We start from the raw sequence: 27,970 nt of genomic DNA, 5'->3' as shown, positions 1-27,970 counted from the left end.
AACATGCAAACTCCACACAGGGAGGGCCGGGATTGAACCCAGGACCTCAGAACGGCAAGGCCAACGCTCTACAGCTCTTCCACTGTGCTGTCTGCATTTCACCTATGTTTGTAAATTTGTTGATTGTATTTGTTGGCAATCGATTCACAACTGCATTCACTTGACATATAACACCTCATTGATATACGTGATATCTGTTTAAAATCTTTATCAAACGTGTTGACAAATGAATATATTAAAAAAAAAGTCACAAAGCAATGCCAGAAATAAAGATCTTGTTTTATTTGCATTGGTTGGATTTTCTGTAATCAGACTCCTCACAAAGTTTACATAGCACCCAAGCAAGCCAAAGCTCTTAAAAATCAAATGCTTAAGGATCACAAAATGTACTCTTAACATATTTCACTTAATCTCACTTAAAAGTAGAAAGGTCGTCTTCCATGACAGGAAGAAACGAAGAGGTAACTAAAAAGACTACATGGAGAAGAATAAAAAAACAAAAAACAAACAAAAAAATCAAAATATTTGTAGGCAAACCAGTCTAACTGAACACACAATATGCAAAGTTGAAATCAGCAGGATGTGTACAGCCAACATGAGCTCCAATGCTCAACAAGTGGCATTCCTATTTTCCTCTTCTGCTCGTCTACTACATTTTATTTGTGCACATTTAGAAAGTAGCTACAGCGCAGCAGACAAGTCTACCCGAATTCAGACCACAAAGGCTCAAATCACAGGAAAGACTACAGTGTGTAAGACCTTAATTGCATTGTCACGTTTGGCACATTGCATCCTCCACCTTACAACTTGTATTAAACACCTTGTGCACTTAATGATGAAAAATAAGCATGTGCAGGGGGGGGGGGGGGATCTTAGTCTAACGCGATGTGATTAAATACTTGTAGCCGACAACAAACTGCTACCATTTGGCACTTGTAACATCATCAGAGATCGAGCTTTGTGGTAAAAAATATTGAGCACTGGGTTTTCTTTTAACCACCTGCTGGTAAAAGTGTGTTTGTATGTACATGGTAGAGACAGGCTGGACTACCATAGGCCTGCATGTCAGTAGAGCCAGCTCCGTAGCAAGTTAGAAATATATATTTTCTTCGAAACAACGACAAAACACAGTTCTGTCACACGGTCAAGAATATTACATAGATATAAATTGACTGTTGATTCTGATTTTGACAGCTGGCTTTTACTGCTTTTAAAACAACAGTAGCATGCTGTGGCATAAACCAATCTTTTTGTATTCAATAGTGATAGGTTCACAATTGTAAGAGTTAATGATGAACAGATTAATTATTTGTGATAAAAATGTTCCTTTTAGAAATTGTGCATGAATACAGAGGTGAGATCTGATTTATTTATTTTTTTTTTTTAAATTGGACTGAAAGTTGACATCAGTAAGCGTGGTTATTTCTAAGTGAACTCTAGATTAGAAAGAAAATATTCCATCAGTGATTAACTGATTTGTGAAGAGTCACCAGTAATTAGGCAACAAACACAGATTCCACTTTGAGTACGGTACCTACCCAAGCACCTGAAGCCACTAGAAACATCTGATCCTTTTCTTACATGTAATTAGAGAGGAGAAAAACAAAAGCCACATTAAATGGTAAAATCCGCAGTATGACAGTCTCATCAAGAAATCTGTGTTTGGACAGTGCAAAAACAAGAACTGTGGTTGGAGATTTGTTCATGATTGTTCACACCAATTGGCCATGAAAGTGTCACAACTGCTCTCCAAGCGCCATGCTTGCTAGAGATGTTAGACAATGTCCTGCACTGAGAGAATCAAACATTTTGTACAGGAAATTGAAAAAAATAATTAAAAAAAAACACCCTCATATGCATTTGTTTCTACAAACAAAGGGACATTTGTATTATTTTGTTGCTAGAGAGGATTAAAACCCTAAACAAAAATCTCTTTGGGCTGATAAAACACCTTTAGCAAAAAGCCTGAGAAAGTGGACAGGCAAGAAAATCTCTTCAGTGTACAAAAACACCCTTTGTGTGCATTTTGACGAGCAAGGAAAGGTGTCTAGCTGAAGAGTTTAATAAAGCAACCGTGGCAGTAGGGCTTGTCGTTCTGCTCCTTAAAGGTGCCCTTGTTGAGCTGTTTGAGGCAGAAAGCGCACACAAAGTGTTCTGGGTGAAATTTCTTGCCCATCGCTGTGATGCAGCGGCCCGTGATGGCCTTCTGGCACCCTGAGCACAGCGAGCCACGCCGCTCGTGGTAGTGCGCCTCGCAGTACGGCTGACCCTCGTGGTCAAAGAAGCTGCCATTTATGAACGGCGTGAAACATTCCTGCGAACGACAACAACGGTGTACAATGAAATGAGATGGTCTATTTATTGTATATGATTTCACTGGAGATACCAATAATTAAGTGTCCCACCCTGCAAACAAAGCATTCAGGGTGCCAGAGTGAGTTGAGTGCAGAGATGTAGTTGTCCAGAATTGCCCGTGCACAGCCTCCACACTTCGGCGCAAACATGTCAAAATAGTCCTTCCTGCAGAATGCCTTTCCATCCTTCTCATGAAACCCTGCATGAAAGCAATAATTCATGGTGACATTCCTGCATGTTGTTGTTGTTGTTTTTAATACACGCCACCACCCTGAATCTACCCATGCAAGGTATTCCTGGAGAGATTTAGTACCTTCTGGTCCAAAGAAGGCTCCACACTGGGCACAGAAGAAGTGCTCAGGATGCCAAGTCTTGTCCAAAGCAGTCACCACTTTCTGTGATACGACAACAACTTCGGTCAGTTTGTCTGAAGGTTTGAACATACTAAAATTTGAAACCGGTAAGGGATCATTTACTCTTCATATGGAAATATGCAATATTTAAAATTACACAATAATTGTAAAGCACAGCTATTAATACTGTACCTACACACACAGTGCTACATAAGAAATGTGAATCTTATAACCCCACCACCGGGGGGGGCAAGGTCACAAAAAACTACAATTCAGTACAAGGTAAGGTTCAGTCAAGTTTAAACTGTTGTGAATTGTGAAAGTACTATTTGAATTTCTGTTCAATTGAACTATTACCATGCAGCTGGCCAATTGGCTACTGAGGTGTTTGTAATATTATGGTTCTCAGACAGAATAATTTGATTCAGTGTTTGTTTTTGGGTCTTTTCAAATTGAGCAGTATAGCTTTATATAATTAGGAAAGGGAGGCCTGCAGTTATTTACATTTTGTCCTAGGTTCCCTTATGGTCTTCTGGACAAGTTGATGCTGTGCTCTTGCGGTAATCTTTGTAGGCCGGCTACTCCTGGGAAAGATCACTGTTCCATGTTTTCTCCATTTGTACATAATGGTTCTCACTGTGGTTCACTGGAGCCCATACGCTTCAGAAATAGCTTTGTAACCCTTTCTGTACTGATACATGCCAATTAGTTTATGTCATATCTGTTCTTGAATTTCTTTGGATCATGTCATTTTGTTGCAACTTTTTGGAATCCTTTAGTTGACTTTGTTTTGTCCAACAGGTTCGATTAAAGCCATTTATTGATTGAACAGGTCTGGTGGTAATTACGCTTGGCTGTGGTCAGTGAAAATTAACTCATCTTTCTTAACAAAATGCAAATGTTAATTCATAACTTAATGGGGGAGGGCGACAATTACTTCTTCACACAGGGTCCGATATCTTAGAATATTTTTTTTTTCTTGAATAAATAAAAACTGCATTTGATGTTTACTTAGGCTTCATATACCTATTTACATCTGTTTGATAATCTTGAACTTTTATGTGGGGAAATCCCTACCGCACCCAAACAAAAAATTGAGAAGGTAGCAAATAGTTTTCCACTGTGCTGTATAGGTATATTCACAACAGTTGCTTTTGAGAGAAGTCAACTGTGGATACCTCAAACTGGCTCTGAGGTGGTGAATTGGAAAATCTTGGGAGTGACTAATGTTGGACATTCCCCGGTTAAAGTCCACATCTCACTTCACCCTCAAGGAACATTGGAACTGTGTGCGCGTGTGTTTTCATGTACATGCGTGTGAATCATAAAAATGAATGTATGAGTGTCTGTCTAAAGTACACAAGAAGTCATTCATCCAATAATGGTTATTTTCCATTAGCCTGTGAATAAATAACTACCTACACCCATTCATTGACTACATTATGTTCTGACGCGTATGTATGCATTACTAACATCCAGTATGGGTCCATTACAGTAGTGGCATCTTGGTGAGAAGAGGCTGTGATAGTCTTTCTCACAGTAAGGTAGTCCATCACGCTCAAAAAAGTTTCTGGAGCCAATCTCGTCTTGGCAGTGGGTGCACACAAAGTGCTCAGGATGCCACGTTCTACCCATGGCAGTCACCACCTGTAGGATTAGATAAAAAAGGTCTGCAAGGCAAAATGCCTGATCCAGGAAAAATATCTACAGGCGCCTAAAATAAGTATTTAACACGTCAACATTTTTCTGAAATATTTTTCCAAAGGTGCTACTGATATGCAAATTTCACCAGATGTGTTTACCCGAAAGACTCAAGTAATTCATCCATACAGAGTTGAACAAATAAGATCAGAAATTAAGTAATGTGGGACAGTGTAAAATGACACAAAGAAAAAGGACAGAACACGGCAACTGGTGTTTATTTAATACATTGTACAAATGCTTTTTTCCCCAAGTGACTGCTTAAAGTCGCTCGCTTCTTGTATGAAGAAACATATCCAATGCATCTGGTGTGATCTTGGCTCATTCCTCCACACAAGCGGTCTTTGAAACTAGATGGTTCCGTGGGCTTCTTTTATGGACCCCGATTCTCCGTTCTTTCTATAGATTTTCAATTTGATACGAGTCAGCTGATTGGCTGGTCCATTCTAGCAGCTTTTTTTCCCCTTTGAAACCAACTGACCGGTTTCTTGACAGTATGTTTTGGATCATTATCCTGCTGAAATGTCCACCCTTGCTTCATTTTCATCATCCTCCTAAGATAGTGGCAGATTTTTGTCAAAAATGACTCAGTATATTTGAACACTCATATTTCCTGCAATAATGTGAAGTTTACCAGGACCATTCCCTGATAAGCAGCTACATTCATACCATCAATGTTCCCACCTCTGCACTTCAAGGTTGATATGGTATTTTTGGTTGATGTGATGTGCCCTTTCTTCTCCAAATGTGGTGTCCATTATGGCATTGTAGGAGTTCAGTTTTGCTCTCATCAGACCAGGCAACATTCTCCCAGTATTTAACTGGCTTGTACAAATTGCTCAGCGACCTTTAAATGAGCTTCGATGTGCTTTTTTTTTTCCAGCAATGGAGTCTTGCGTGGTGATGGTGCATGCAGGCCAAGGCAACGGAATGAATCACTCACTGTTTTTCTTGTGACAACAGTACCTTCTAATTCCAGGTCTTTTTGAAGCCCTTCACAGGTGGTCCTTTGGCCTCCAGATTATTCTTTGCACTCCTCTGTCAGGCATTTTAGAAGTAGGACTTGATTGAGGCAAATTTGCGGTTGTATAATTGGCTTTCCACTTACTGTACCTATCGTGGCTCCAACCGGACCGTTCAGATTGCACCTGTAATCAATGCTATTGTCATATACAACAATTTGTTTGCAATGGTCTTGAGATAGTTCTTTGCTCTCACCCATCATGAGATGTGTCTTGACTCACACCTAGGCTATGAGACATTTTTGTAGGCCATCAGCTAGGACTGAACCATCTGATATACATTTGTACTGACAAGAGACTGGATTGCTCTTTATTGATAGATTTTAGGTGTTGTGTTGGCTTTCCATGCCCTTTTACACCTCCCTTTCTTCTTCAATACTTTCTTACAGTCTCATTTCACATTTTTACATACAACTCAATTTCTAATCTTATTTGTTTGACTTTGTATGCATGGATTATTTTGGTTGTTGCAAAAATGGTGACATTTTCAGGCGAATAGCACCTTTGAAAGTACATTTAGTAAGAAAAACCAGTGACCTGTTAAAATACTTATTTCAGCTTCCACAGTATATTTACAAAGCATATAGTGTCACAACAACCTAATCTTCAACCACACCTTCAAGTGTCTTATGATAATGACCTAATAAAAATCTAAAGCGATCATTCATTTTCGCTTTGGTGACATTTACCATGTAGTTAACATGAGTGCTCACACAAATCATGTGTACCAGAGTCTGACATAAATGCAATTACACTAAGTGGGTTTGTGTTGACCATGTGCAAGTTCTACAAAATATAATCACCTGTCCAACTATGGGTTTCTTGCAGGCACCACAGACGCCCTTAGCCACAGTTTGGACGCCTAGTCTGTTAAGGTCTGACTGCAGGCTTCCCAGCATGTTGTCCAGTTTATTTGCTGGCTTTGGTGGCCCAGTGGGAGACGTCTTTCCCTGTGATTGGATCTGACACAGATTGTAGAGGGTTAGTTTTAGGGCTTGAAAAGGCAATACACTCCCTCTCTTTTCTGGTTTGCTTGACTGTGTTCACACAGTTTAGTGCTAATAAGTTAAAAAAAAAAGGCTACGTAACTCAAAAGCCCACCAGACTTTTTTTTTTTTTTTTTTTTTTTAATGGTCTGAACCGCAGTTTGAATATAGTATATTATGTTCAGCATGATTTTATTAGCATCTGACAAAAAGCTGGCCAGTAAAAAGGATGTTCACAGTGACTACCTAAAACACATTGTGTGATGGAGCTATCAAAATAACAACTCTACGGTAACTCGACAAAATACTGAGTTCCATAATCCCTAAAATCTTTAGCTACTATCCTTGCTAAGTGAGATTTCTAAAATGTATTTTTAAAAACATTAAAAGTTCCTTGAGCATGCAGTTGCTTGCACACGATCATTTGTTATATTTTGTAATTTCGGTGTCTTTACGCCATGTAATTTTCACACTTAAGATGAAGTGAACCAAACAACTGTTGTTCAAGTGAACATGGTCCACTTGCTGGGTGCGCACCAGGCTTTAGATGATGGCATTCACATTGACCAAATGAACTGTGGAGCAAACACAATACAGTTTTTAATGAGACCAAACCCAAGTGTGTGAACACAACCTCACTATAATTAGTTACCATATTAAAACCTCTGTATATACAGTACCTACCTTTTGAATTTGCAGTGCAACAGTGATGAAAGATATAGCGCATGGGTTATTTTTTTGGCTTTTCTTGACTGAAAAGAAAAAGAAAATGCACCCTATTCATGGTGATGATAGACTGGTATACTGGTCTTTGAGCTATGGCAACAACGTGTCTCCAGTAGGAAAGGCTATAAGTAGTGGTAAATGTGCTGTCATATGGCAGATGAGGTTTCACTTGCACCACATGCTAACTACTGCTGCACATGGCCATGAGGGGTAACACCAAACTTGCCTCTAAGCTCTTAAACTCCACTCAGAACACACTACTCTAGCCACTGTCATATGTCAGAATTAGAAAAAGGGGCTCAGTATCTCTAGCCTGTGTGCCAGCAACACTCATAACCTGGACTGACTAGGTTTCAGGCGACGCGCCGAGGTTATCCGTTTCCAGTTTGCTGCCAAAAACAGACTTAAGGACTACACAACCGTGCAGCGGCCATAAATCTAGACACTATGAACCGCAGCTACAATGGTCAAGAAAATTAGAGATGGCAGCCGTAGTTTTAAAGCTCACAAAATTGATTCAATTTTAGGACAAAATATAGGGAAAGAGGTGAAGAAAGGTAATCCATGCCTGCATAGGTGGGAAGAGGCCGTCATATTCGGTCTGACAGGACACTGATAGAAAGACCTTGGAGGATGGAGGCAGTTTGAGAGGCTTGGGTGGGGGGCTTGGTGATGGAGGGGGCTGCACGGGGGGAGGCAAGGGCTCCCTTGGGAGAGGAGTAGGCTCCTTTGGAGCCAGTGAGATAGGTTCCTGAGGAGGGGGAGGCACCGGAGGAGGTGGGGGTAGTGGTAGTGGCGGTGGTGTCTGTTTTACTGGGGGTATCTTTTTGGGCGTTGGAGGAGACTTCAGAGAGGGAAGGACTTTTCTCTGGGTTACAGGAGACTCAGGAGGAATGATTATCTGGAGTGGGGGTGAGAAGGGAAATGGCAAAGAGCGAGTAAAGTACAAAATTAGGAAAGAAGAAGAAAAAGTAGGAAATAGAATTGATACACTAAAACTTGTCCACAAAATGACAAGTTACAAAACATTTTCCACTTACTTCCCAGATCATTCACCACAACTCAATCTCATCTGTTGATTTGAACTGGATGTTAACATGATTCTATGTGTCTCTCAGGTCTACCTTATCCACAGGTGGCAGCGCCCTTTCTTCCCGTATTCGCTGTGGGTTTGACATCACGATGACTCCTTCAGTTAACCAGTCATCTGGCTGTTGTTTACGCCGGCGTTCCAGACGGCCAATTCCTAGTTTTCCCTGTAGCTCCTCAATGAGGCGATCTTGTGAAATACTCTTATTCACAATAACAGGTCCCATTTTATGTCGGACTACTCCATCCTTGTACATCGGGTGCACGTTGGAGGTCTCTTTTGTGCGACGTATAACCGACTTGAGCTGGAGGGTAGATGATAGTGGAGGTTGTGCCAAATTCCACATTGGGTTTCAAGCACAGGAAAATCAAACAATAACACTCCAAAATATGAATGTCAAAATTCTCTGAATTTGCACACACACACACACACACACACACACACACACCATTATCTCAAATTAATTTTTTGCAGAAGGAAAAAAAAAATATCATACTCTTCTGTCATTGTATCTCAAAGCCATTTGTTGCGGGTAAGTGAGGCATGGCACGCCAGAGACCCAAGACAATACAGATCCACCACAAACCACTTGCAAAGCAGCTTGCATGAGCCAAATCTATCATGAGCATCAAAGGGGGGTGAATATTTGCACAGAAAAGCAGACTGCCAAAGTTTTAAATCTCTGTGAGGGACAGGGTACAAATCTGGCCTCCCTGGAGATAAGCACTATGGATGTTTGTATCATTGCTGGTTGCGTAAACATCTCAGGCGAGGTCCTGTTACAAAGAATTATTGACTCAGGCAAGTAGGGGCATGCGGTCATCCTATTAGCAATTATTTCGACATCAGCCACAAACCTCTCCAAGGAGACCAAGCCCATCAGAGCCTTTTGCAATTCTTATGCAGTGACACACCATGCATCACACAACACTGATGACTCCGAGTTCAAATACAAACCTAATTCCAATAAAGTTGGGATGTTGTGTGAAACAAATTAAAACAGAATACAATGATATGCAAATCATGTTGACCCTATATTTAATTGAATACACAGCAAATACAATATATTTAATGTTTATGATAATCTTTAGCGTTTTTAGCAAATAATCATTAACTTGGAATATTGTGGTTGCAACATGTTCAAAAAAAAAGCTGGGAGAGGTGGCAAAAAAATTGGAGAATGCTCATCAAACACCCGTTTGCAACATCCCACATTTGAACAGGTTAAATGGGAACAGGCAGCTGCCACGACTGGGTATAAAAGGAACTTTCCTGAATTTCATTCATCATTCACAAGCAAGATGGGGCGATGTTCACCCCTTTGTGAATAAGTGTGTGAGAAAATAGTCTAAGGACAATGTTCCTCAACATTCAGTACAATTGCAAGGAATTTAGGGATTTCATCATATACAGTCCATAACATTGAAAATTTCATAGAATCTGGAGAACCCACGCCATTTAAACGGCAAGGCTGAAAACCAACATTGAATGCCCGTAACTGCACCAAAAACAGACACCAATGTGTAAAGGATATCACCACATGGACTTAGGAACACTTCAGGAAAAACAATGCCAGTAAATACAGTTTGGCGCGACATCTGCAAGTGCGACTTAAAACTCTACTACGCAAAGCAATAGCTTTTATCAACAACATGCAAAAACGCCGCTGCCTCCTCTGGGTCCTAGTTCATCTAAAATGGACTGATGCAAAGTATAAAAGTATTCTGTGGTCTGACAAGTCCACATTTCACATTGTTTTTGGAAAAAAGTTGTGTCCTCTGTACCAAAGTGGAAAAGAACCATCTGGACTGTCAGGGACGCAAAGTTAAAAAACCAGCATCTGTGATGGAAATGAGTGGTGTTAGTGCCAATGGTATGGGTAACTTAAACATCTATGAAGGCGCCATTAATACTGAAAGGTACAAACAGGTTTTGGATGGATCTGCTATCTGCCATCAAAGCAACATCTTTTTCATGGACACCGCTGCTTATTTCAGCAGACAATACTAGACCACGTTCTGCAGTGTCTCAACAGTGTGTAGTAGTAAAAGAGTGCGGGTACTAGACTGAACTGCTTGGAATCCAGACCTTTCCCCATTGAAAATGTGTGGCCCATTATGAAGCATTAAATACGACAACGGTGACCCCGGACTGTTGAACAGCTGAATCTGTACATCATGCAAGAATGGGAAACAATTTCACCCGCAAAGCTTCAACAATGGGTGTCCTCAGTTCCCAAACATTTATTGAATGTTGTTAAAAGAAAAGTGGTGAAGGGATGAAACATTCTTTTAACAGTGATAAACATAACCCTGTCCCAGCTTTTTTTGGAATGTGTTGCAGCCATAACATTCAAAGCTAATGATTATTTTGCTAAAACGTTCAGACATTAAATATCTTCCTTGCCGTATCTTCAATTAAATATAGGTTGCACGTCATTTGCAAATCATTGTATTCCATTTTCATGTTTAACAATGTCTCAACTTGATTGGAATTGGATTTGTACAATGTACTTTTCTGCAGCATGTGTTTGCTTGTAGGAACTTCTCACCCAAAATGAGCTATTTGGGATATTTTCTACAGTTACTACATTTACTTCATGCCATCTTATTTTGGGCAAAATAAAGGAATTTGGGATATTTTCTACAGTTACTGCATTTACTTCTTGCCACATTATTTTGAACAAAATGAGATATTTGAGAAATAATGTACAGTTACTACATTTAATTCATGCCATCTTATTATGGGAGCCGATTTGATGTCTCTCCTACTTGGCCAGAAGCTGATAAACGCTCAACGGCAGATGGCTGTTGTGTAGGTAGATCCAGCGTCGCATCTGGTGTTCCTGGGCATGTGGAGGGGGTGAAACACTCATCAATCCAACTAGCCTCAGTCATTGGTGTTAGGGTCCCCTCTCGGCTCACATCTGGGTAGATGCTATCATCTTCATCCCATGGTCTGCACTCATCCCCAGGCATAAAAGAACTAGGTGGTTGGATCTCATCTGGTTGAGTGAAGTCAGGCGCTAAAAGTTTATCTAAGGCATTATCCAATGCAGGCTCCCGGCATGGCCATGCTAAATCCATTATTTCACTTCGCTGATTCTTAGTAGGAGGGGAAGATGGGCTAGTTAATGATGCAACAGGGAGCAATACTGGTGACTCTCTGGGATTGCTACTAGGATCTGCAACCATGTAGGTGTTTTTAATGACTAATGCAGGACTTTTTGGAACTGGGATTTCACTTTTTCGAATTACCGTTGGATTTGAATTTTTTGGAAATATTACTGGGTGTGAAATCTGAGGGACTAATTCTGGACTACAACTTTTGGAAGCCATTTCTGAGCTAGCGACACTGCGGACAGTCACAGGATTTAAAAGATTTGGAACTGGACTTGAGAGCTTTGGAATTAACACCGGACTCTTGGGAATACGACTTGAAACCTGACCAGATAGTCTTGGAGAGGTTACTGGGCTAGCAGACATTGGCAATGTTTCGGCAGTTGTTGGCGTTACTGGACATCCATTCTTTTCAAGTATCTCTTGACCATGATGTACGGGTGCTGGACTCTGAGTTGGACTACATTGTATAGGCGAAGTAACTGGACTTGAATTGGAAACATCTACTACATAAGTATTCCGAGAAGTAGGAGAACTGGAACTACTTGAATTCTTTCCCAGTGAACCTGAGGCTTTATCAAAAGAAACTTCAGTGACTGACTGACTAGCTGAGCTATTAAGTTCAGTTTTAACGGGTTGCTTTAGGGTAACAGAAACACTGAAGCTCTCTAAAGAAGTGATATCCGAGGTGACAATGCTGGTACTTTCTTTTTTAGATGGAACTATGACAGTTGAACCAGCAGTAAAAGAAGGGGTTGAACAACCATCTTCATCTATGTGGAGTTCCAGCGGAAGAGGGGTACAGGAAAGTGAGGTGAAACTAGACAATGGATCAATTTCCACAGGTGAGTCAATGTGGGTAATTGAGGATGGCGTGTCAAGGGTGACCACAGTTGAGCAAACAGGATATGAGAAGTCTACCACTTCCTGGTTCATTGAGAGTTGAGACCCAGACTACCAGTAACATATACAGCACAAACATATAAACAAAGACATACACAGTGGTAGAGAAAAGAGAAACAGATACAATAATAAAAATAAAATACATTGAGATGAAGTGAATGGAAGGTAATGAAAAAAATTGGCAATGCTTTCTTAGGAGAATAGAATACCATTTTTCTTTCATTTTAAGTGATAGATTTAGAAATGTAAAGTTTTCCGACTTTTAAAATGACCATTAATATGGTTCCACTGCATTCTATTTTAATCTGCATATATATGTATATAGACCCGTGCACCAACTATTAAATGAAAAACTGCTCACGTTGCTTTGGACTTTGAAGTCCGACAAGGAGGCCATCAGTTCATCCAGCTCTCGTGTGGCAGAAGACGCAGACATCCTTGCTTGTTGCTGTGCTTGTGTTCCGTCTTGTCCATCAATCTGCCCAGCTGACACCACCAATGAAGTAGGCCTGAAGGAGGAATGGGATAAATGCAATTGTAGACATGTCAGAACAATGTTCTTTTATAATAGATGGATGTCACATACATAGGTGAGGGCACAGAGCTTTCCAGCTCATCCAGAAGGCTCTCCACACTGGGTCGTACGTCCTCTATCCCTCGGACCGTAGAACTGTGTTTGGGGTTCTCCAACACAGGTGGTGAGACCTGGGATGAAACCGGCACTCCATTCGCCTGAATATTGTGGACCACAATGCTGGCAGGCAGAGGTGGGGCTGTCTCTTCTATTGACAAAAAAGGTATTGATGCATTCAGCAAACTGTAATTTTTTTTCTCCCCCTCCACATAATGAAAAGTCAAACAGAAACTGATAATGACCAAACCTTCATTTGGGAAGGCGGGGGTGCTTTGCTGGACAGTGTTGAGTTCTAGCAACAGGCGGTCCAACTCTGACAGGTTGCTGCCAAAGGACTGGTTCATGGCAGGTGAAGGTTCACTGCTCTTCTGCTTATTTGGGAAACTGCACATAAAGCAAATACATTTGATATGCACCATTAACAGAGATTGAAAACTTACACTATACGCACATGTTGGCATTACTGCAGCAATTGAAGGGATCGATTTTGGTCTTATAATAACAGTCAAAATATAATTGCCAAAAACAATATATCCCTAGTTCAAATTTACACACTATAACAGGCTGCTTGCATCTACATTTTTCCAATCATGACGTTCTACCTGTATACATGGTCCTCTTCTCCAGGGACTTGAGGTGGACTGCTGCTATCGATTGACTGAAAAGAGGAAGTCACGTGTGAATTAGTCTGTCCACTTTCATGAAAGTAACCTTTTACAATGATGCACATAAAATCCTCTTGATAATTCGTGTAATACATACAGAAATATTTTCATCTCTGTCCTGTACTCCATTGAGCGTTTTCTCAGAGGGAATGGGTGGGCCTTGGGGTGAAAAGCGGATATCTTTTTCGGTTTGGCCCCCGACAGGGAGAGCGTAGGCAGTCTCATCAGACAGGAAAAGTGGACATTTTGAAATGTGGGATGTCGTGGTCTCAAGGTCCGCTAACAAAGCATCTACACGGGAGAAAGAAATATATTTTATAATACTGTACAAAAATTAATACAGTCCGTCAACTTATCTACAGTTCTGCTGTTACTAAAACAAAACAGTCAGTTGAACCTTAACTACAACAGAGGGACACATGAAGGAGGAACCGTCACTGCCATTTATTGACCCTTACCAACCTGGAATCACTTCATGTGCCATAAATACCACCAGTGGGCGGGGTCATGGAACATTTATCAACATCAGAATCAGATTTAATGGACAAGTATGTAATAACACACAAGGAATTTGTCACCGGTAGTTGGTGCCATCCTGGTAGTTGGTGCCGCTCTCGTACGACACACATGTTGAATACGAAGAACAATAGACAGTCAGGAGTCATTTCCCCGTTTTTTTCCCCAAAGTTGTGCAAAGAAACAGAGTCTTCTAGCACTTAGAGCAGAGTGCCCATTAGAGCGATAGTCCAGTGGGTAGCCAAAAATTAAAAATTATTCTAACTGCACATAACGTAAAGTGTACAAAACAGTGACAATAGCGAGAGACGGGGAGGGTTAAGTAATTGTAATGGTAGGGACATCTTGGGTTCACTTCCTCACAGCAGTGGTATGCCAATACCAACTTAGCTAGTTGTCTCAAGAGAACAAGCCAAGCACACAAACGACAACTGACAGGAGTCTTCTAATTTTGGTACGTTACGCACAGTAGAGACAGTGAGGGAAATTAGATACAGTAGAGTACAGGGGTCCTCAACTGGAACGTAATATCTTTGACTGAGTTGGTTCACAATGGAAGAGTTATAATGCATGTATAGATTAGTTCCTGCTAAAGTCATCGGTAAGATGTATTACCAAAATTCATCCAGTTTATTATGTTTGTGCAACGAGAGCTCCTCAAATATTTTCTATGGTTTATTTAAAGGTTCCATATTTTGGCTATTTAGACCTCCATTAAGTGTCTCTCTAATAAAGACTTAGTATGAACGTGTCCATTTGGTTAAAAAAAAAACCTTGGTTTTGTGATACAAGAGTCCAGAAAAGGCCAATCGGACAGCCACTTGTGTTTGACACAGTTTTGTGTCCACTTTGGCCAAGACAGCCTCCTTTCCTCTGACTGGTTGCCTTCGTATAGAAGACCCCTTCGTGAGAAAAGACATGTTTGTTATCTTGACGGGCTCAGGAGTGGAAAAGGAAGGAGAGATCTTTGCTTGTAAAGAAGAAAATAAGCTGGAGACATTCAGATGACCCGAATTCAGCCTTCTCAGGAGAAAAACTGGAATTTAGGAATTTGAGCATTTTTATTTATATTTCCTATTTTAACTGAGGCACCATAGAGACAATATTACATACGAAATACAAGAAAGTTTACTTGGAAAAATTTGTCCCCTTTATGTTTTCACAATAAACCAAAGACAGGTTCACACAACTTACATGAAATACTGTACCCATTAGTTTGAAATCTACAGAAAATCAAGTAAAACTATGTAAGCACCATTTCAGGGAGGAAAAAAAATAGCCACCAGAACTTACAAAACTAAAAGCTATCCCTTCTATTACAAAATCCATGGGTGAAAACAATAATTCGATCCTCAAATTAATTTGTCGGGTTTAGAAAGGTGCCTGGGTCCAGCTCCAAAGGCTGCCTATTCATCCGAGAAGCAATTTTTTTTTTTTTTTTTTTTTTTACAAGCGATGGCACGCCCAACTCAAAAGTTGCCAGCTGTATCAGTCCCTCTGCCATGACTGTTCAACTACAATTGTAATAAAACTCTAAACAATTGCTCTCTGGACTTCTCTGGGGTCCTCGCAGGCTATTTAGCATCAAATTTGGTCTTTAAATACAACAGCAAGCTCAAAACAGTCACAGAAGCATTTGATGACCTGGAAACCAACGCTTAGAATAGCACTGTATCATCAGTAAAAGTCCCTAGACAGCAGGCAGATATGGCTGAGGCAGGATCAGAGCCACAGTAGCTCTACTTGGACTGAATTAGCATTAACATAAGTAGCATGGGTCTTGTGCCAGTAGACTAGGTTGCACAGCACAAATTCCACTGTGGACAATCCTACTGCTCAGTGTTTTATTGTGGAGTTTACAAACCTGTGTACACTGCTGAAGTCAACAGTTTGTGAGAAGCACAAATATAGATTTTGAAATGTAAGTTAGTAGGAAAAATAAAAACATCTCACATTAAGATCAGTACATATCTGTCATCATCAGCAGGCCAAGGGGATGTCATTCTGATTGTAACAGCATTCTTTTTGTAAACAGAATGCACTGTATGTGATGTGCTGCTTTCCTCTTTCAACCAAGAATTTGACATTTCTCATACATCAGTGAGATGTGACAAGTAGGAGGTGAGAAAACTGCAGTACTGTAATACCAGTGTAAGCCCTACAAATATGTTTAAGGTTGTGTAATCCAAAAAGAAATAAGGGAAGGGTAATGAAGACAAGCCGCATAAAAATTTCTATTCAAGTCAATTTAGAACACAGACTGCAATGAAGTCAGAGGAAGAAATGTTTTGTCCTCTGAAAGTGGAGAACACCACCTCACAATTCAAGTACTCACCTCTCAGAGATGAGCTTTGATTTTCATTTCTAGATTCGATTTACCAATCAATTTTCCGTACCGATTATCCTCATTCAGATCGTGGGTGTATTGATACATATCCTGGCTTCTCTCAGGAAGAGGCTGATTTGAACCCGGGTCCTCAGAACTGTGAGGCAGATGTGCTAACCAGTCTTCCACGTTCCGCCTGATTATTGTTATTCTATTTTTATTTTTTTAATATACCACTAAACAAACAAATGCCCAAAAGACAATAGTTTTGTTGACTGGAAAACCACTAAACTCATGGCATCATTTGGCCAAACTCCTGCTGTTCTGAAAAAATAACTCTATAGCAAAAGCTAAAGACCTCAGTTAACAAATGTTAGACCAAATGGTTTTCACAGAGGTGCTTATTAAATTAGCTGTGCATCTGAAATGGCTTTATCCATGATTAAAACCACTTTGCTCAACCATTTACCCTCAGGCTATGCACAACTTTAAATTGTCCTAAATGACATTGTAAGTGGTGGATGAAATGTACAGCTTCTATACAAAGTGGCATGAAGAATGTAAACAGACCTAATAGAGTAGCTTGGAAGTAGTGAAGCGCATGTTTTGAAGAATGTCTGTTCACGGAAATGTGTGAGCCCGGCGTGCTCTAAGCCCATCCACAAACTACACAAATCGAAAGGCATGTCAGCTTCCTGACATACCACCATCACATGCATTCTCCTACGTCCAAGAATCACTCTAATATAGTGAGGAGATACGGGTGTGTGTGTGTGTGTGTGTGTGTGTGTGTGTGTGGGTGGGTGGGTGGGGGCGGGGATCACCCTCAGTCTGACAGGATCGCATTCCCGAATCAGTTTCCAAGAACTTTACAAGATCATTTCCAATTTTAATTGCACAAACCCCAGTTTCCAATGATGAACAAATTGGGATATTGTGTAAAACCTATGTAAAAAGACAGACTAGAATGATTTGCAAATCATTTTATAACTATATTCAATTAAATACAATGCAAAGATGCCCTGTGATTGGCTGGTGACCAGCTCGGGGTGTTCCCCACCTTCTGCCCGAAGATAACTGGGTAAGGCTCCAGCAGTCCAAGAACCCTTGTGAAGATAAGCAGTATAGAAAATGGATGGATGCACTGGAGATATTGAAAATTATACAACTATATTAATCCTCATTTTCTTAAGGTGTTCTGAATAGCATTTTAAACATAAGCACGAGTTGTTATATTTTTAAAATATGATCCTCACAGTCTATTTTTGAACAATACATTCTTTATCGTTCCTCACTTCAGAAGAAGAGACTAATGGGGGTAGGAGGAGTGGGGTATAATCTTCAGTCTCTCAGTAATACTGTATAACTTCGACCAGGAAATACCTCAGTCCCAGTCTCTGCCCACAGTGTGCTACAGTTCCAGTAAACAACATTGGAGAATTCTAGAATGAAGAGACTTTGTCAATGGCATTTTAAGTGTAAACAGAAATGATTTTTGGACATTATGCAGGCCCGATGGTCATTATATCCAATATCTATTATATCAGGGTCCGTTTCATCAATATTCCACCGTATGTGACACTTGTATGACACTTGTGTGGAATTACATGATTTAAGTGGTTCCACTATACATCAAAGCTTAATAATAATGTGATCAAAATATTTTCATGAATCAACAGTCAATTTGGCCTTGGGATAAAAGTAAGAATTCTCTTTGCCTCATATCTAGCTCCCCTCCTTAGGTATTTTACCCGTATAGGATTGGGGATCGAGAATCAATTGGAACCGTGACTAAGGTTCCGGCTCTCCTAGAATCATTGAAATTTAAACATTTCAGTTCCCAGCTTCAATACCTAGTCTGCCGACCTCGAAGAAGTGGCAAAACCAAAGAAGAAGTGTGCTTGTGCCCAATGATGAAATTGTTTTCTTTTTCTTTCTTTGTGAAAATTAACGACCAGTCGCCTCACTCCAACAGAATATTATATTGCGCAAAAGAGGCTTTCACAATGTATAGCATCTGACACGGTGCCTCCCACTTAATTTCCGCTTGAGTGAAGTCAACTCTTAGTTAATTGGGTGAAAGAAACATTGTGTACAGTGTAAATGGTTGGTTGCACTTTTGCGCTGATGGTTTTTAGCATTTATTTTAGGCTTCCAACCAATGTAAAAACTGATGACAAAAAAAAAAGCTTGACATTGAGCTAGACCTAAAAGGCGACAAGCTTAAAATAAAGTCAAGTTAAAATTTGGACATAGAAACAATTTGACATGGTAATGCAGTCCCAAATAACGATTGTAACAATGCTATATTTAACTTTTGGCTCCAACATTAATTGAATATTAAATTGATTGGGTTAGAGCCGCACACAGCTTTTTAGTTCATTGGTTTGATATTGATACTAGTTATTAAGACCCCAAGTCAAATGTTCATTTTAGTCTAAGCAGCAGGCTGCTAAGACAAGGGATATTCATGATTTGAACACCCTTTATTTACACCATGCCAACGTTTTTGAAAAGTTCAAATCAACAGAATCGGGAATCGTTTGGAACTGGAATCGGGACCGGAAACTGCTCAAGTTCAAATGATGCTCAACCCCAGAGCTGTGGTGCTGGTGAGCAGAGAGTGTTCTAATTTTTGGTACAGAACCCAAAAAGGACTATTTTTAGACAAAAAAAAAAACCAAACAAAAAAAACATTAGAGGCAAAGTATGTGTGCAATAAATCCAGATTCCAATATATATCAGCAATTGAGCAGTAACAATCAACCGAGACAGAGGAAGTGACATGACTGAGCACAATGGGCTAGAGACAATGAAGCATGGCAATAAGCAAGTGAGCAAAACTGGGACGTGTGTCACAACGCAAACATCCTTCAAGGCTCAAACGTGGGCCGACCCACCCTGAGGAGACTCCCTTCCTCCCAGATGAATGGTATGCATTTTAATTACATGGACATTGCTTCATGCCGGTGCTTCATTACAGGAAAGCGAAAGAGGAACTGCAAGGAAGATAAAAAGGGCCTGACGAGATCTGGGTGGCAGGAGGAGAGCGGATTACAGGAACAGGATTTCAAAAGAGGGAGGGGGGATCTGCAGGAAAGAAGTGTAGGAATGGGAACCATAAAAGGAGTCCATTGTGAACAATCAGTCCTTCAGTACAACCAGCTCCAAACACAGAATATAAAGGGGTTATTGGACATAAAGTCCAGAATAATACTCCAAAAAAAAGGACATCAATAGAGGCAGGAAACCCCATCTTCCGGACGTAGTACAGGGTATCTCAGTTAATGGGAGCATGTAGTCAATCAATGCACTTCACTCATTTAATGAAGTCCAGCTTGCACTGAGACATTGTGCCTGGTACTGGTTTGTGAACAGAAAAGGGGCACCAACAAATCAGCATTAGAAACTCTATGGGGTGATGGTTACTTTCAATACAAAATTGAAGTGGAGCTGCCTTTCTCGCTCGAAGCCAACAGGAAAAACAAAGGCTTCATCTTTGAAGTTTCTAAATGTCACGACATTTAAAATGAAACTGCGAGAAGATCAACTTCCAACAACCCCTCCTTCAACTCATTCCTTTGGTACTTCCTGTGCTTTTCACGCAGCTGATATAAATTCCTGACATGCCGCAGCTCGTTGTCCATACGAGAACACACAAGTGGTGAACAAGTGAAAAAGATATCTTGAAGAGGCAACACGGGAAGCGTGTTGAGCCGAAGCGAGTCAGTGTATAATGCAATATGGCAGCCTCTCATGTCGCATTGTGAGTGAGACAGCCTGTCGGCGCACTGCATGCTAACGCAATGAATATTCTCACGTGGGCTTGGACCGCAGCAAGGGACACTTGTGAACTTGCACTTGATGCGGTTACAGTCTAAGCTACAGAATGTTACTTACTTCGGCTATGTTACACTTTCTATTTGACAATCTCGCTCATTGGAGGCCAAGCACATGGAGGGAAAAGGCCTTCTTCAGATATCTTTGTTTCTTTTTCATTGAAATTATTAGACAAAATAAATCACCGTTTTGAAGCCTTTCCCATATCGCAACACTTATAATATATCCAGGTCCCTTTTTTCAATACTAATTTTCAATGGATATTTACCCTGTATGGTGTATTTTTTCTTACAAAAATTGCTTCAGTTGGTGAAAATTTCAGCCCGTGAGAAGAGACCAATTTACGTTCATGAACAGAGGTTTCACAGTCTGAAATGTATTTCCATACTTTGAAATGGTAAAAAATTAAGTGAAAAATTGGTCCTTGACAAGAAGATTTGTTTTTTTTTTTTAAATCTTCTTTTCCTTTCGGCTTGTCCCGTTAGGGGTCGCCACAGCGTGTCATCTTTTGCCATCTTAGCCTATCGCCTGCATCTTCCTCTCTAACCCCAACTGCCCTCATGTCTTCCCTCACCACATCCATAAACCTTCTCTTTGGTCTTCCTCTCGCTCTTTTGCCTGGCAGCTCCATCCTCAGCACCCTTCCACCAATATACTCAGTCTCTCGCCTCTGAACATGTCCAAACCATCGAAGTCTGCTCTCTCGAATCTTGTCTCCAAAACATCCAGCTTTGGCTGTCCCTCTAATGAGCTCATTTCTAATCCTATCCAACCTGGTCACTCCGAGCGAGAACCTCAACATCTTCATTTCTGCCACCTCCAGTTCAGCTTCCTGTTGTTTCGTCAGTGCCACCGTCTCTAATCCGTACATCATGGCCGGCCTCACCACTGTTTCGTAAACTTTGCCCTTCATCCTAGCAGACACTCTTCTGTCACATAACACACCAGACACCTTTCGCCAGCTGTTCCAATCTGCTTGGACCCGTTTCTTCACTTCCTGACCACACCCTCCATTGCTCTGTATTGTTGACCCCAAGTATTTGAAGTCGTCCACCCTCGCTATCTCTTCTCCCTGTAGCCTCACTCTTCCCCCTCCACTTTTCTCATTCACGCACATATATTCTGTTTTACTTCGGCTAATCGTCATTCCTCTCCTTTCCAGTGCATGTCTCCATCTTTCCAATTGTTCCTCTGCATGCTCCCTGCTTTCACTGCATATGACAATATCATCTGCGAACATCATGGTCCAAGGGGATTCCAGTCTAACCTCATCTGTCAGCCTATCCATTACCACTGCAAACAGGAAGGGGCTCAGAGCTGATCCCTGATGCAGTCCCACCTCCACCTTAAATTCCTCTGTCACACCTAAGGCACACCTCACCATTGTTCTGCTGCCATCATACATGTCCTGTACTATTTTAACATACTTCTCTGCCACACCAGACTTACGCATGCAGTACCACAGTTCCTCTCTTGGTACTCTGTCATAGGCTTTCTCTAGATCCACAAAGACACAATGTAGCTCCTTCTGACCTTCTCTGTACTTTTCCACGAGCATCCTCAAGGCAAATAATGCATCTGTGGTACTCTTTCTAGGCATGAAACCATACTGTTGCTCGCAGATACTTACTTCTGTCCTGAGTCTAGCCTCCACTACTCTTTCCCATAACTTCATTGTGTGGCTCATCAACTTTATTCCTCTATAGTTCCCACAGCTCTGAACATCCCCTTTGTTCTTAAAAATGGGAACTAGAACACTTTTCCTCCATTCTTCAGGCATCTTTTCGCCCGCTAGTATTCTGTTGAATAAGTTGGTCAAAAACTCCACAGCCATCTCTCCAAATTGCTTCCATACCTCTACCGGTATGTCATCAGTACCAACTGCCTTTCCATTTTTCATCCTTTGTAGTGCCTTTCTGACTTCCCCCTTAGTAATCATTTCCACTTCCTGGTCCTTCACTCTTGCCTCTTCAACTCTTCCTTCTCTCTCATTTTCTTCATTCATCAACTTCTCAAAGTATTCTTTCCATCTATTTAGCACACTACCGGCACCAGTCAACACATTTCCATCTCTATCCTTAATCACCCTAACCTTCTGCACATCCTTCCCATCTCTATCCCTCTGTCTGGCCAACCTGTAGAGATCCTTTTCTCCTTCTTTCGTGTCCAACCTGGTGTACATGTCTTCATATGCCTCTTGATTAGCCTTTGCCACCTCTACCTTTGCCCTACGTCGCATCTCGATGTACTCCTTTCGCCTCTCCTCAGTCCTCTCAGTATCCCACTTCTTCTTCGCTAATCTCTTTCCTTGTATGACTCCCTGTATTATGGGGTTCCACCACCAAGTCTCCTTCTCCCCTTTCCTACCAGATGACACACCAAGTACTCTCCTGCCTGTCTCTCTGATCACCTTGGCTGTCGTCGTCCAGTCTTCCGGGAGCTTCGGTTGTCCATCGAGAGCCTGTCTCACCTCTTTCCGGAAGGCCGCACAACATTCTTCCTTTCTCAGCTTCCACCACATGGTTCTCTGCTCTACCTTTGTCTTCTTAATCTTCCTACCCACCACCAGAATCATCCTACATACTACCATCAAGACCCCAAATTGCACATAGGTGTGAATGGGAGAGTAAATGGTTATTTGTATATGCGTGCTCAGCAATTGTCTGGTGACTAATTCAGGGACAATAGGCACCAGCCATCCCATGAGCCTAGTGAGGATAAGCGGTACAGGAAATGGATGGATGGAAGATTGAAATTAATATTCACGGATCAATACTCCTACGGCAGCAGGAGAAGCTCAAACAATGTTATTTGACGTATTTTTCGCCCACATCCAATCAGTTAGGGTCGCTTTTTTATTTCCTCCAACAAAGTAGGTCAGAGGCTCAGAAACAAGCTGCTCTCTGTCCCCTCCAGGAGGACAAGGACACAGGGAAGTAAACTGAAAGGACAGTTACTGCGAAACAGAAGCAAATCACTTCACTGGAAAACAATTTGCTGTATCAGGCCCAGTAACTGTCTCTGTGTGTGGATTAAGTCATCTTCACCGTGCATCAGTGGAACTGTTAAATAGATAACTTTTCTACAGTCCATCAAACTCCTCTTTAATGACTAGATGCTAACAATAGTTTTAAATAATCTAAAATGGCACAGTGGAAAGCGCAAACCTTTGCCCACATTGAAAAACACAATCAATATAAACACATTTAATGCGCCTGCCTGTGTAGGTAATACAATAAAATGCTGTACAACAACACATTACTGTGACATATACTTCTACCCAGTGGAAGCTTGGCATCTGAAAACTGATGAAAAATTACAATTTAGAGTTCAACCAAAATTTCTGGGATGATTGGAATGGAGACAGCAATGAGGAGACATATGATGATGACCATAGAACAGGAAAAGGAATATAGGTTTGACAACAGTCACATCTACCAACTCACTTGGGCCTAGTCTTTATTATTTCTCTTTGTGCAGTGAGTTTTTCCTCATCACAACATCACCAAATTACACTTGGTGATTAATGTAAAATACAAAATAGAACCTGACCTGACAACGACAACTGAACATGACTGTCAGAAATTAACGCTGCCGGTGACACTCTACACAACTCAGTGCTAATGTTTAGTACACAACACTGCAACTTTGCCCGCCTTTTGGCATAGACATGATACTGCTTCAAAAGGAGTTTTTTGGCTCAGAGAAAAGGTGGAGTTATTTTCTTAATTAACTCCACCGTGTAATGATAAGCAGGAGTTTAGAACAGCTTGGTCACAGACATTTTCAGATACATATAATCAGATAAAAGACTGCTTGGTTGTATGAATTAATGAAGGGTGGCAAGCACTCCAAAGACCACACTATTTGTATACTATGACAGTAATTAATGTCTAGCAGTTAAATTGTAACATAAATGTGTTAAGTGTTAAGACCGTAAATCTGTTTCTGGGAAAAAAAATGCCTGCAGAGTTTTATTATAGAGGGACAGTTTGACCCTGAAACAATACAAATACATTATAAGAACCGCATTCAAATGTAAAACATTTCTTTTTTTTTTGAGTTGCTTTTATTTATTGATTCTTGACATTTAACAGTAACTCTGAAATCTGCCTTACCGGAGGCAGCGAAGGAAGCAATGCGCACAACTGAAGCAATTTTATGATATTGGAGTTTTCTCCTTTTGCCTCAGACATCGCACTGAGGAAGAGGAAGTCCACACAAATAGCCAGCCGGTGACTAACAAGTGTTTGTGACCTGCAGTGTTGGTTAGCAGCACACAATGCATTTGACTGCCATCACAACACAGAGACGTTTGTCAAGCCACTTCGCATCATCACAAATCACACACTTCACAAGCAGAGGAGCGGCCACAGCAAGCAAGAGCTTACTAAACTCTGCCATTAACACTGACAATGCAACTTCTAATAGAAGGCCAACATAAACAGAAGTCAGCTTTTCTACATCAGTGCCAGAATATGCATTTATTTTACCAACAAAGTTCTTTTCAAGATCAAGCCAGTGGGAACTGGGATGAGGCCTCCAAGGATACGTCAAGCCGTACGCGAGATGACAGTTGGCTGGCTGTGGAGCAGTCACTGCTCAGTAAAATTCCTTGTCAAAGCATCTGTCCACACAACCAGACGGTGATCTGAAGAGAGTTCGCGTGTGTGCCGTCTACCAACATATGGTTCAAGCCCTTCGGCGAGTTTACTTCAAAGTAAACAGATTGGCAAACCCCCCCCCAGGAATGAATGAGGGAATCCTGCAAACAGGTTTCCTAGTAATTCCCAGAGAAAAGAAAAATCACAGATCGACAATAACATTTGCACGAATAGGAACTGGCGTGACCAATTTTTTAGTTTGGTTGCACCCTTTTTTGGGAAGATACAGCATAAACAAAATGCACACTGATGAATACTTGTCCTCATTGGCACACTAGTTTTATGAAGTAAAGAATGACAGTGACTCGAAATGTGATATTTGCTAAATTTAGATTTAAGAGTATCTGGGCTACATCAGTTCCCGTTTAAGAAGTACGTTGCCCGCCCCCGCTCTGTGAGTGACAGTTGCGTCGCTGCGGCGGCTGAGCTGAAAACGCTCTGGAGAGTCGCCCAACTTCAAAACGTTGCCACCAAAATGACAGTGTGACAAATCACAGTGTGACAGTGCGACAAATCACAATGAGAAGCAACAGAGATGAGAGGTAGCGCTCAGTGGACTTGGAGAAAGGAGGCCGGCTTGGAGGCATGTGTTGCTTGTGCGTGCCTTGAGTACAACTTTGACAACAACAACAATAAAAAGTGGCAAGGTCGATCCAAGTTTGCCTCGAGAAATGTCACGGCATCACGAGAAGATTAAACACATCTGTGTCAACAACAAAGTTATTCAAATATCATCACTCAGTTTCATGTTTCCATTTACAGACTTGTGTAAAAAGCGGCAGACCAAAATGTACAATCTGGATTGATCTGCTCCGCTGATAACGAAACCATTTTTTTAAAACTGTCAGTAGAGAGTGGCCTGTGTGGTTGGCCACTGGGATGCTTGCATGGGGGGGCGGGAGCAAGAAGAAGTATGAACTCTGGCTGTGACTCCATGCTTTCATGTGGCTTGAACCCCCCCCCCTTAGCCCGACACTGACCCTGCTCCCGCGGCTGGTTCAAATTGCACATTTTACAATCCGGCGTGTACTCCTGGGCGGCTTGCGAATGAGCGGAAATCAAAGCTGCTTGGTGGCCTCAGAGAGAAAAGAGAAAGAGAGGCCAAAGAGGTGTCGGCAGGCCAACAAAGGGTTTCAGGTTGCCCCTGGCTCATCACTTGAGAAAGAGAATCTTCTTCTCTGCTAAAAATACATAAAGACGTTCTCATCTGTGTGGTTGAGCCTCATCTTCACCTCCCAAGTAGCCGTTTGAATAATAATCATCGACGAGAAAAAACACCAAGCCTGTGACATACCGCCCCATGTGAAACTAGAAGTTTGGAGACCGCAGCTATATTATTGGCAACCATGTGACGTGGACATTTGACTGAGCTGTGTGACACTTTTTTTGAGCAGCCACTTCAAGGAGAGTCATGTCAGATGAGGAGCTATCCATAAATATTGAGTGGCGACTGATATTTTTTGTCACGTGTCATCAATGCCATGTTAGGAACGACACGTGCGGCCCAAAGTAGATATTCAAATTGTTCTGCCCTCGGACAAGAGTGTCCAAATAATTAGAGCAGAAACAGAAAAGACTTGATAAGATGCAAAACATAGATTTTCTGAATCCTTTCTAGTCCAGATATTATATTACCATGCTATAAACTAATTCATTTGTAAAAAAAATTCTAAACTTAACTTTACAGCTCATGCTTCTGAATACACGACCATAAAGTTATTAACGCATTGCAAAAAAAAAAAAAAGTCCCACCATGCTCTGATGATTTAATTAGCCCACTTCCGAGGTCTTGCTGTCAATTTTGATTACAGCAGTTTTTTTTTTTTATCCCCACACAAAAGAGTATTTACCTTAAACTACTTACACTTGAGGTAGAGTTTCTGGTTGATCCTAAATAGAAAGCAAGCAGCTGACTAAAAAGGAAATGTGGAGGGCACCATTTGACGCCCATCATTCACCTCCAGCTGGGCTTGAACAGAAATGCACCACTGCTGTGACAGAATAGTTAATTATCGGCTTCAAACTGATTGTTTTCCAACCTTGTAAATACCACTCGAGCCATCCCATTTGTAGTTCACGAACAGCTCCCCATCTAATGTCAAAATATGGCGATATACGGCCACTAAAAACACTCTTAATACACGAGCCAAGTTGCCCGGTACCGTTTTGACACGAACTAATCAACAGGGACACTTTGTGGACTTTTCGTAATGTACCTGAAGGCAACATCGACTTAAATGACCACACCGGGCCTTTCTCTCTTCGGTCCACTCGTCTTGCTTTCACACAAACTTGGAACTTATTCTTCGTTTTCCCAACACAAAACAGCCTGCTGAAAGCCGTAGAAGCGTACACGAGCATGCTAACGCACACGTTCACGTTATTGAAATGTTGCGCTAAAGGCGGCGGGCTACGTTTACCCAAATCATCCATGTTGGCCGGAAATCAATGCTGTGGAGAACCCGCTCCGTCGAAGACCGTTTTGGACTGGCCGAGCCTCCTCCGACGTAGCGTCCGCTCGCTAAAATGCGCTGGATATGCGCAGCGAAGTTTTTTTTAAGTTCCCCTCGAGCACACTCACGGCCACGGAGCCCCCGCGAGCAGCGAGCAGCCAGTAGCCAGCCCCCGACCAGCCCCACTGCCGCTCTGCAGCCCACCAGCTCAACACGTAGCAGCGTGCGCCATCTAGAGAGGGTCGAGGGAAGTGGCGCCAGCGCATTGGGGTAAAAAAATAATTGGGCCTTTTCATGGTTGCTGTTGCTACATTTAGCAACCCTCCATCAATCTTTATTTAGTCACAACGCACGAGACATTTTGATTTCCTAGTTGAAAACAAAGCAATTGTTGTGTTGTACAAAAGGCAACAGGATATGTAACTTGTAACCTGTGCCACTGGCGATTGTTCCGCCTGTCACGGTACATCAATGAGCATAGATAGATGAACATTCATGCATCCATCCATCCATCCACCCATACGTGATTGGTAATAAATGAATTACAATTTAAGTGAAATTAAACCATTTATTTCCCTTACACCTAATGATCTCTCAAAGCACATTACTCCTTGCAT

General features: G+C 41.4%; 2 protein-coding genes across 4 annotated transcripts; both read right to left on the bottom strand.

Moving 5' to 3' along the window:
* Positions 1–267: 267 nt before the first annotated feature.
* Positions 268–27,618, bottom strand: LOC133507434 (paxillin-like). 3 transcript variants are annotated; one of them, XM_061832438.1, is made up of 12 exons: positions 27,321–27,618; positions 27,117–27,232; positions 13,652–13,845; positions 13,492–13,547; positions 13,137–13,273; positions 12,842–13,037; positions 12,617–12,764; positions 6,235–6,393; positions 4,182–4,355; positions 2,669–2,750; positions 2,406–2,554; positions 268–2,314 (listed from the first exon to the last, which is right to left on the bottom strand). In XM_061832438.1, the coding sequence occupies exons 2-12, from the start codon at positions 27,127–27,129 to the stop codon at positions 2,048–2,050; spliced, it is 1,575 nt and encodes a 524-aa protein (XP_061688422.1). In that variant the 5' UTR covers positions 27,130–27,232; positions 27,321–27,618; the 3' UTR covers positions 268–2,047. The 3 variants fall into 3 exon arrangements, with proteins under 3 accessions (XP_061688422.1, XP_061688421.1, XP_061688423.1); XM_061832437.1 differs by lacking the exon at positions 27,117–27,232; XM_061832439.1 differs by lacking the exons at positions 27,117–27,232; positions 27,321–27,618 and adding an exon at positions 26,765–26,986.
* LOC133507436 (uncharacterized) lies at positions 6,400–12,603 on the bottom strand. Its single transcript, XM_061832440.1, has 2 exons — positions 8,730–12,603; positions 6,400–8,537 (listed from the first exon to the last, which is right to left on the bottom strand). Exon 1 carries the CDS (start codon positions 12,286–12,288, stop codon positions 10,975–10,977), a length of 1,314 nt encoding a protein of 437 aa, XP_061688424.1. The 5' UTR covers positions 12,289–12,603; the 3' UTR covers positions 6,400–8,537; positions 8,730–10,974.
* Positions 27,619–27,970: the final 352 nt, after the last annotated feature.

This window comes from Syngnathoides biaculeatus, chromosome 10, assembly GCF_019802595.1.
Source record: "Syngnathoides biaculeatus isolate LvHL_M chromosome 10, ASM1980259v1, whole genome shotgun sequence".
Taxonomy (NCBI): domain Eukaryota; kingdom Metazoa; phylum Chordata; class Actinopteri; order Syngnathiformes; family Syngnathidae; genus Syngnathoides; species Syngnathoides biaculeatus.
Note: the sequence above shows the minus strand (reverse complement) of the source record. Positions and strands in the feature narration are given on the sequence as shown.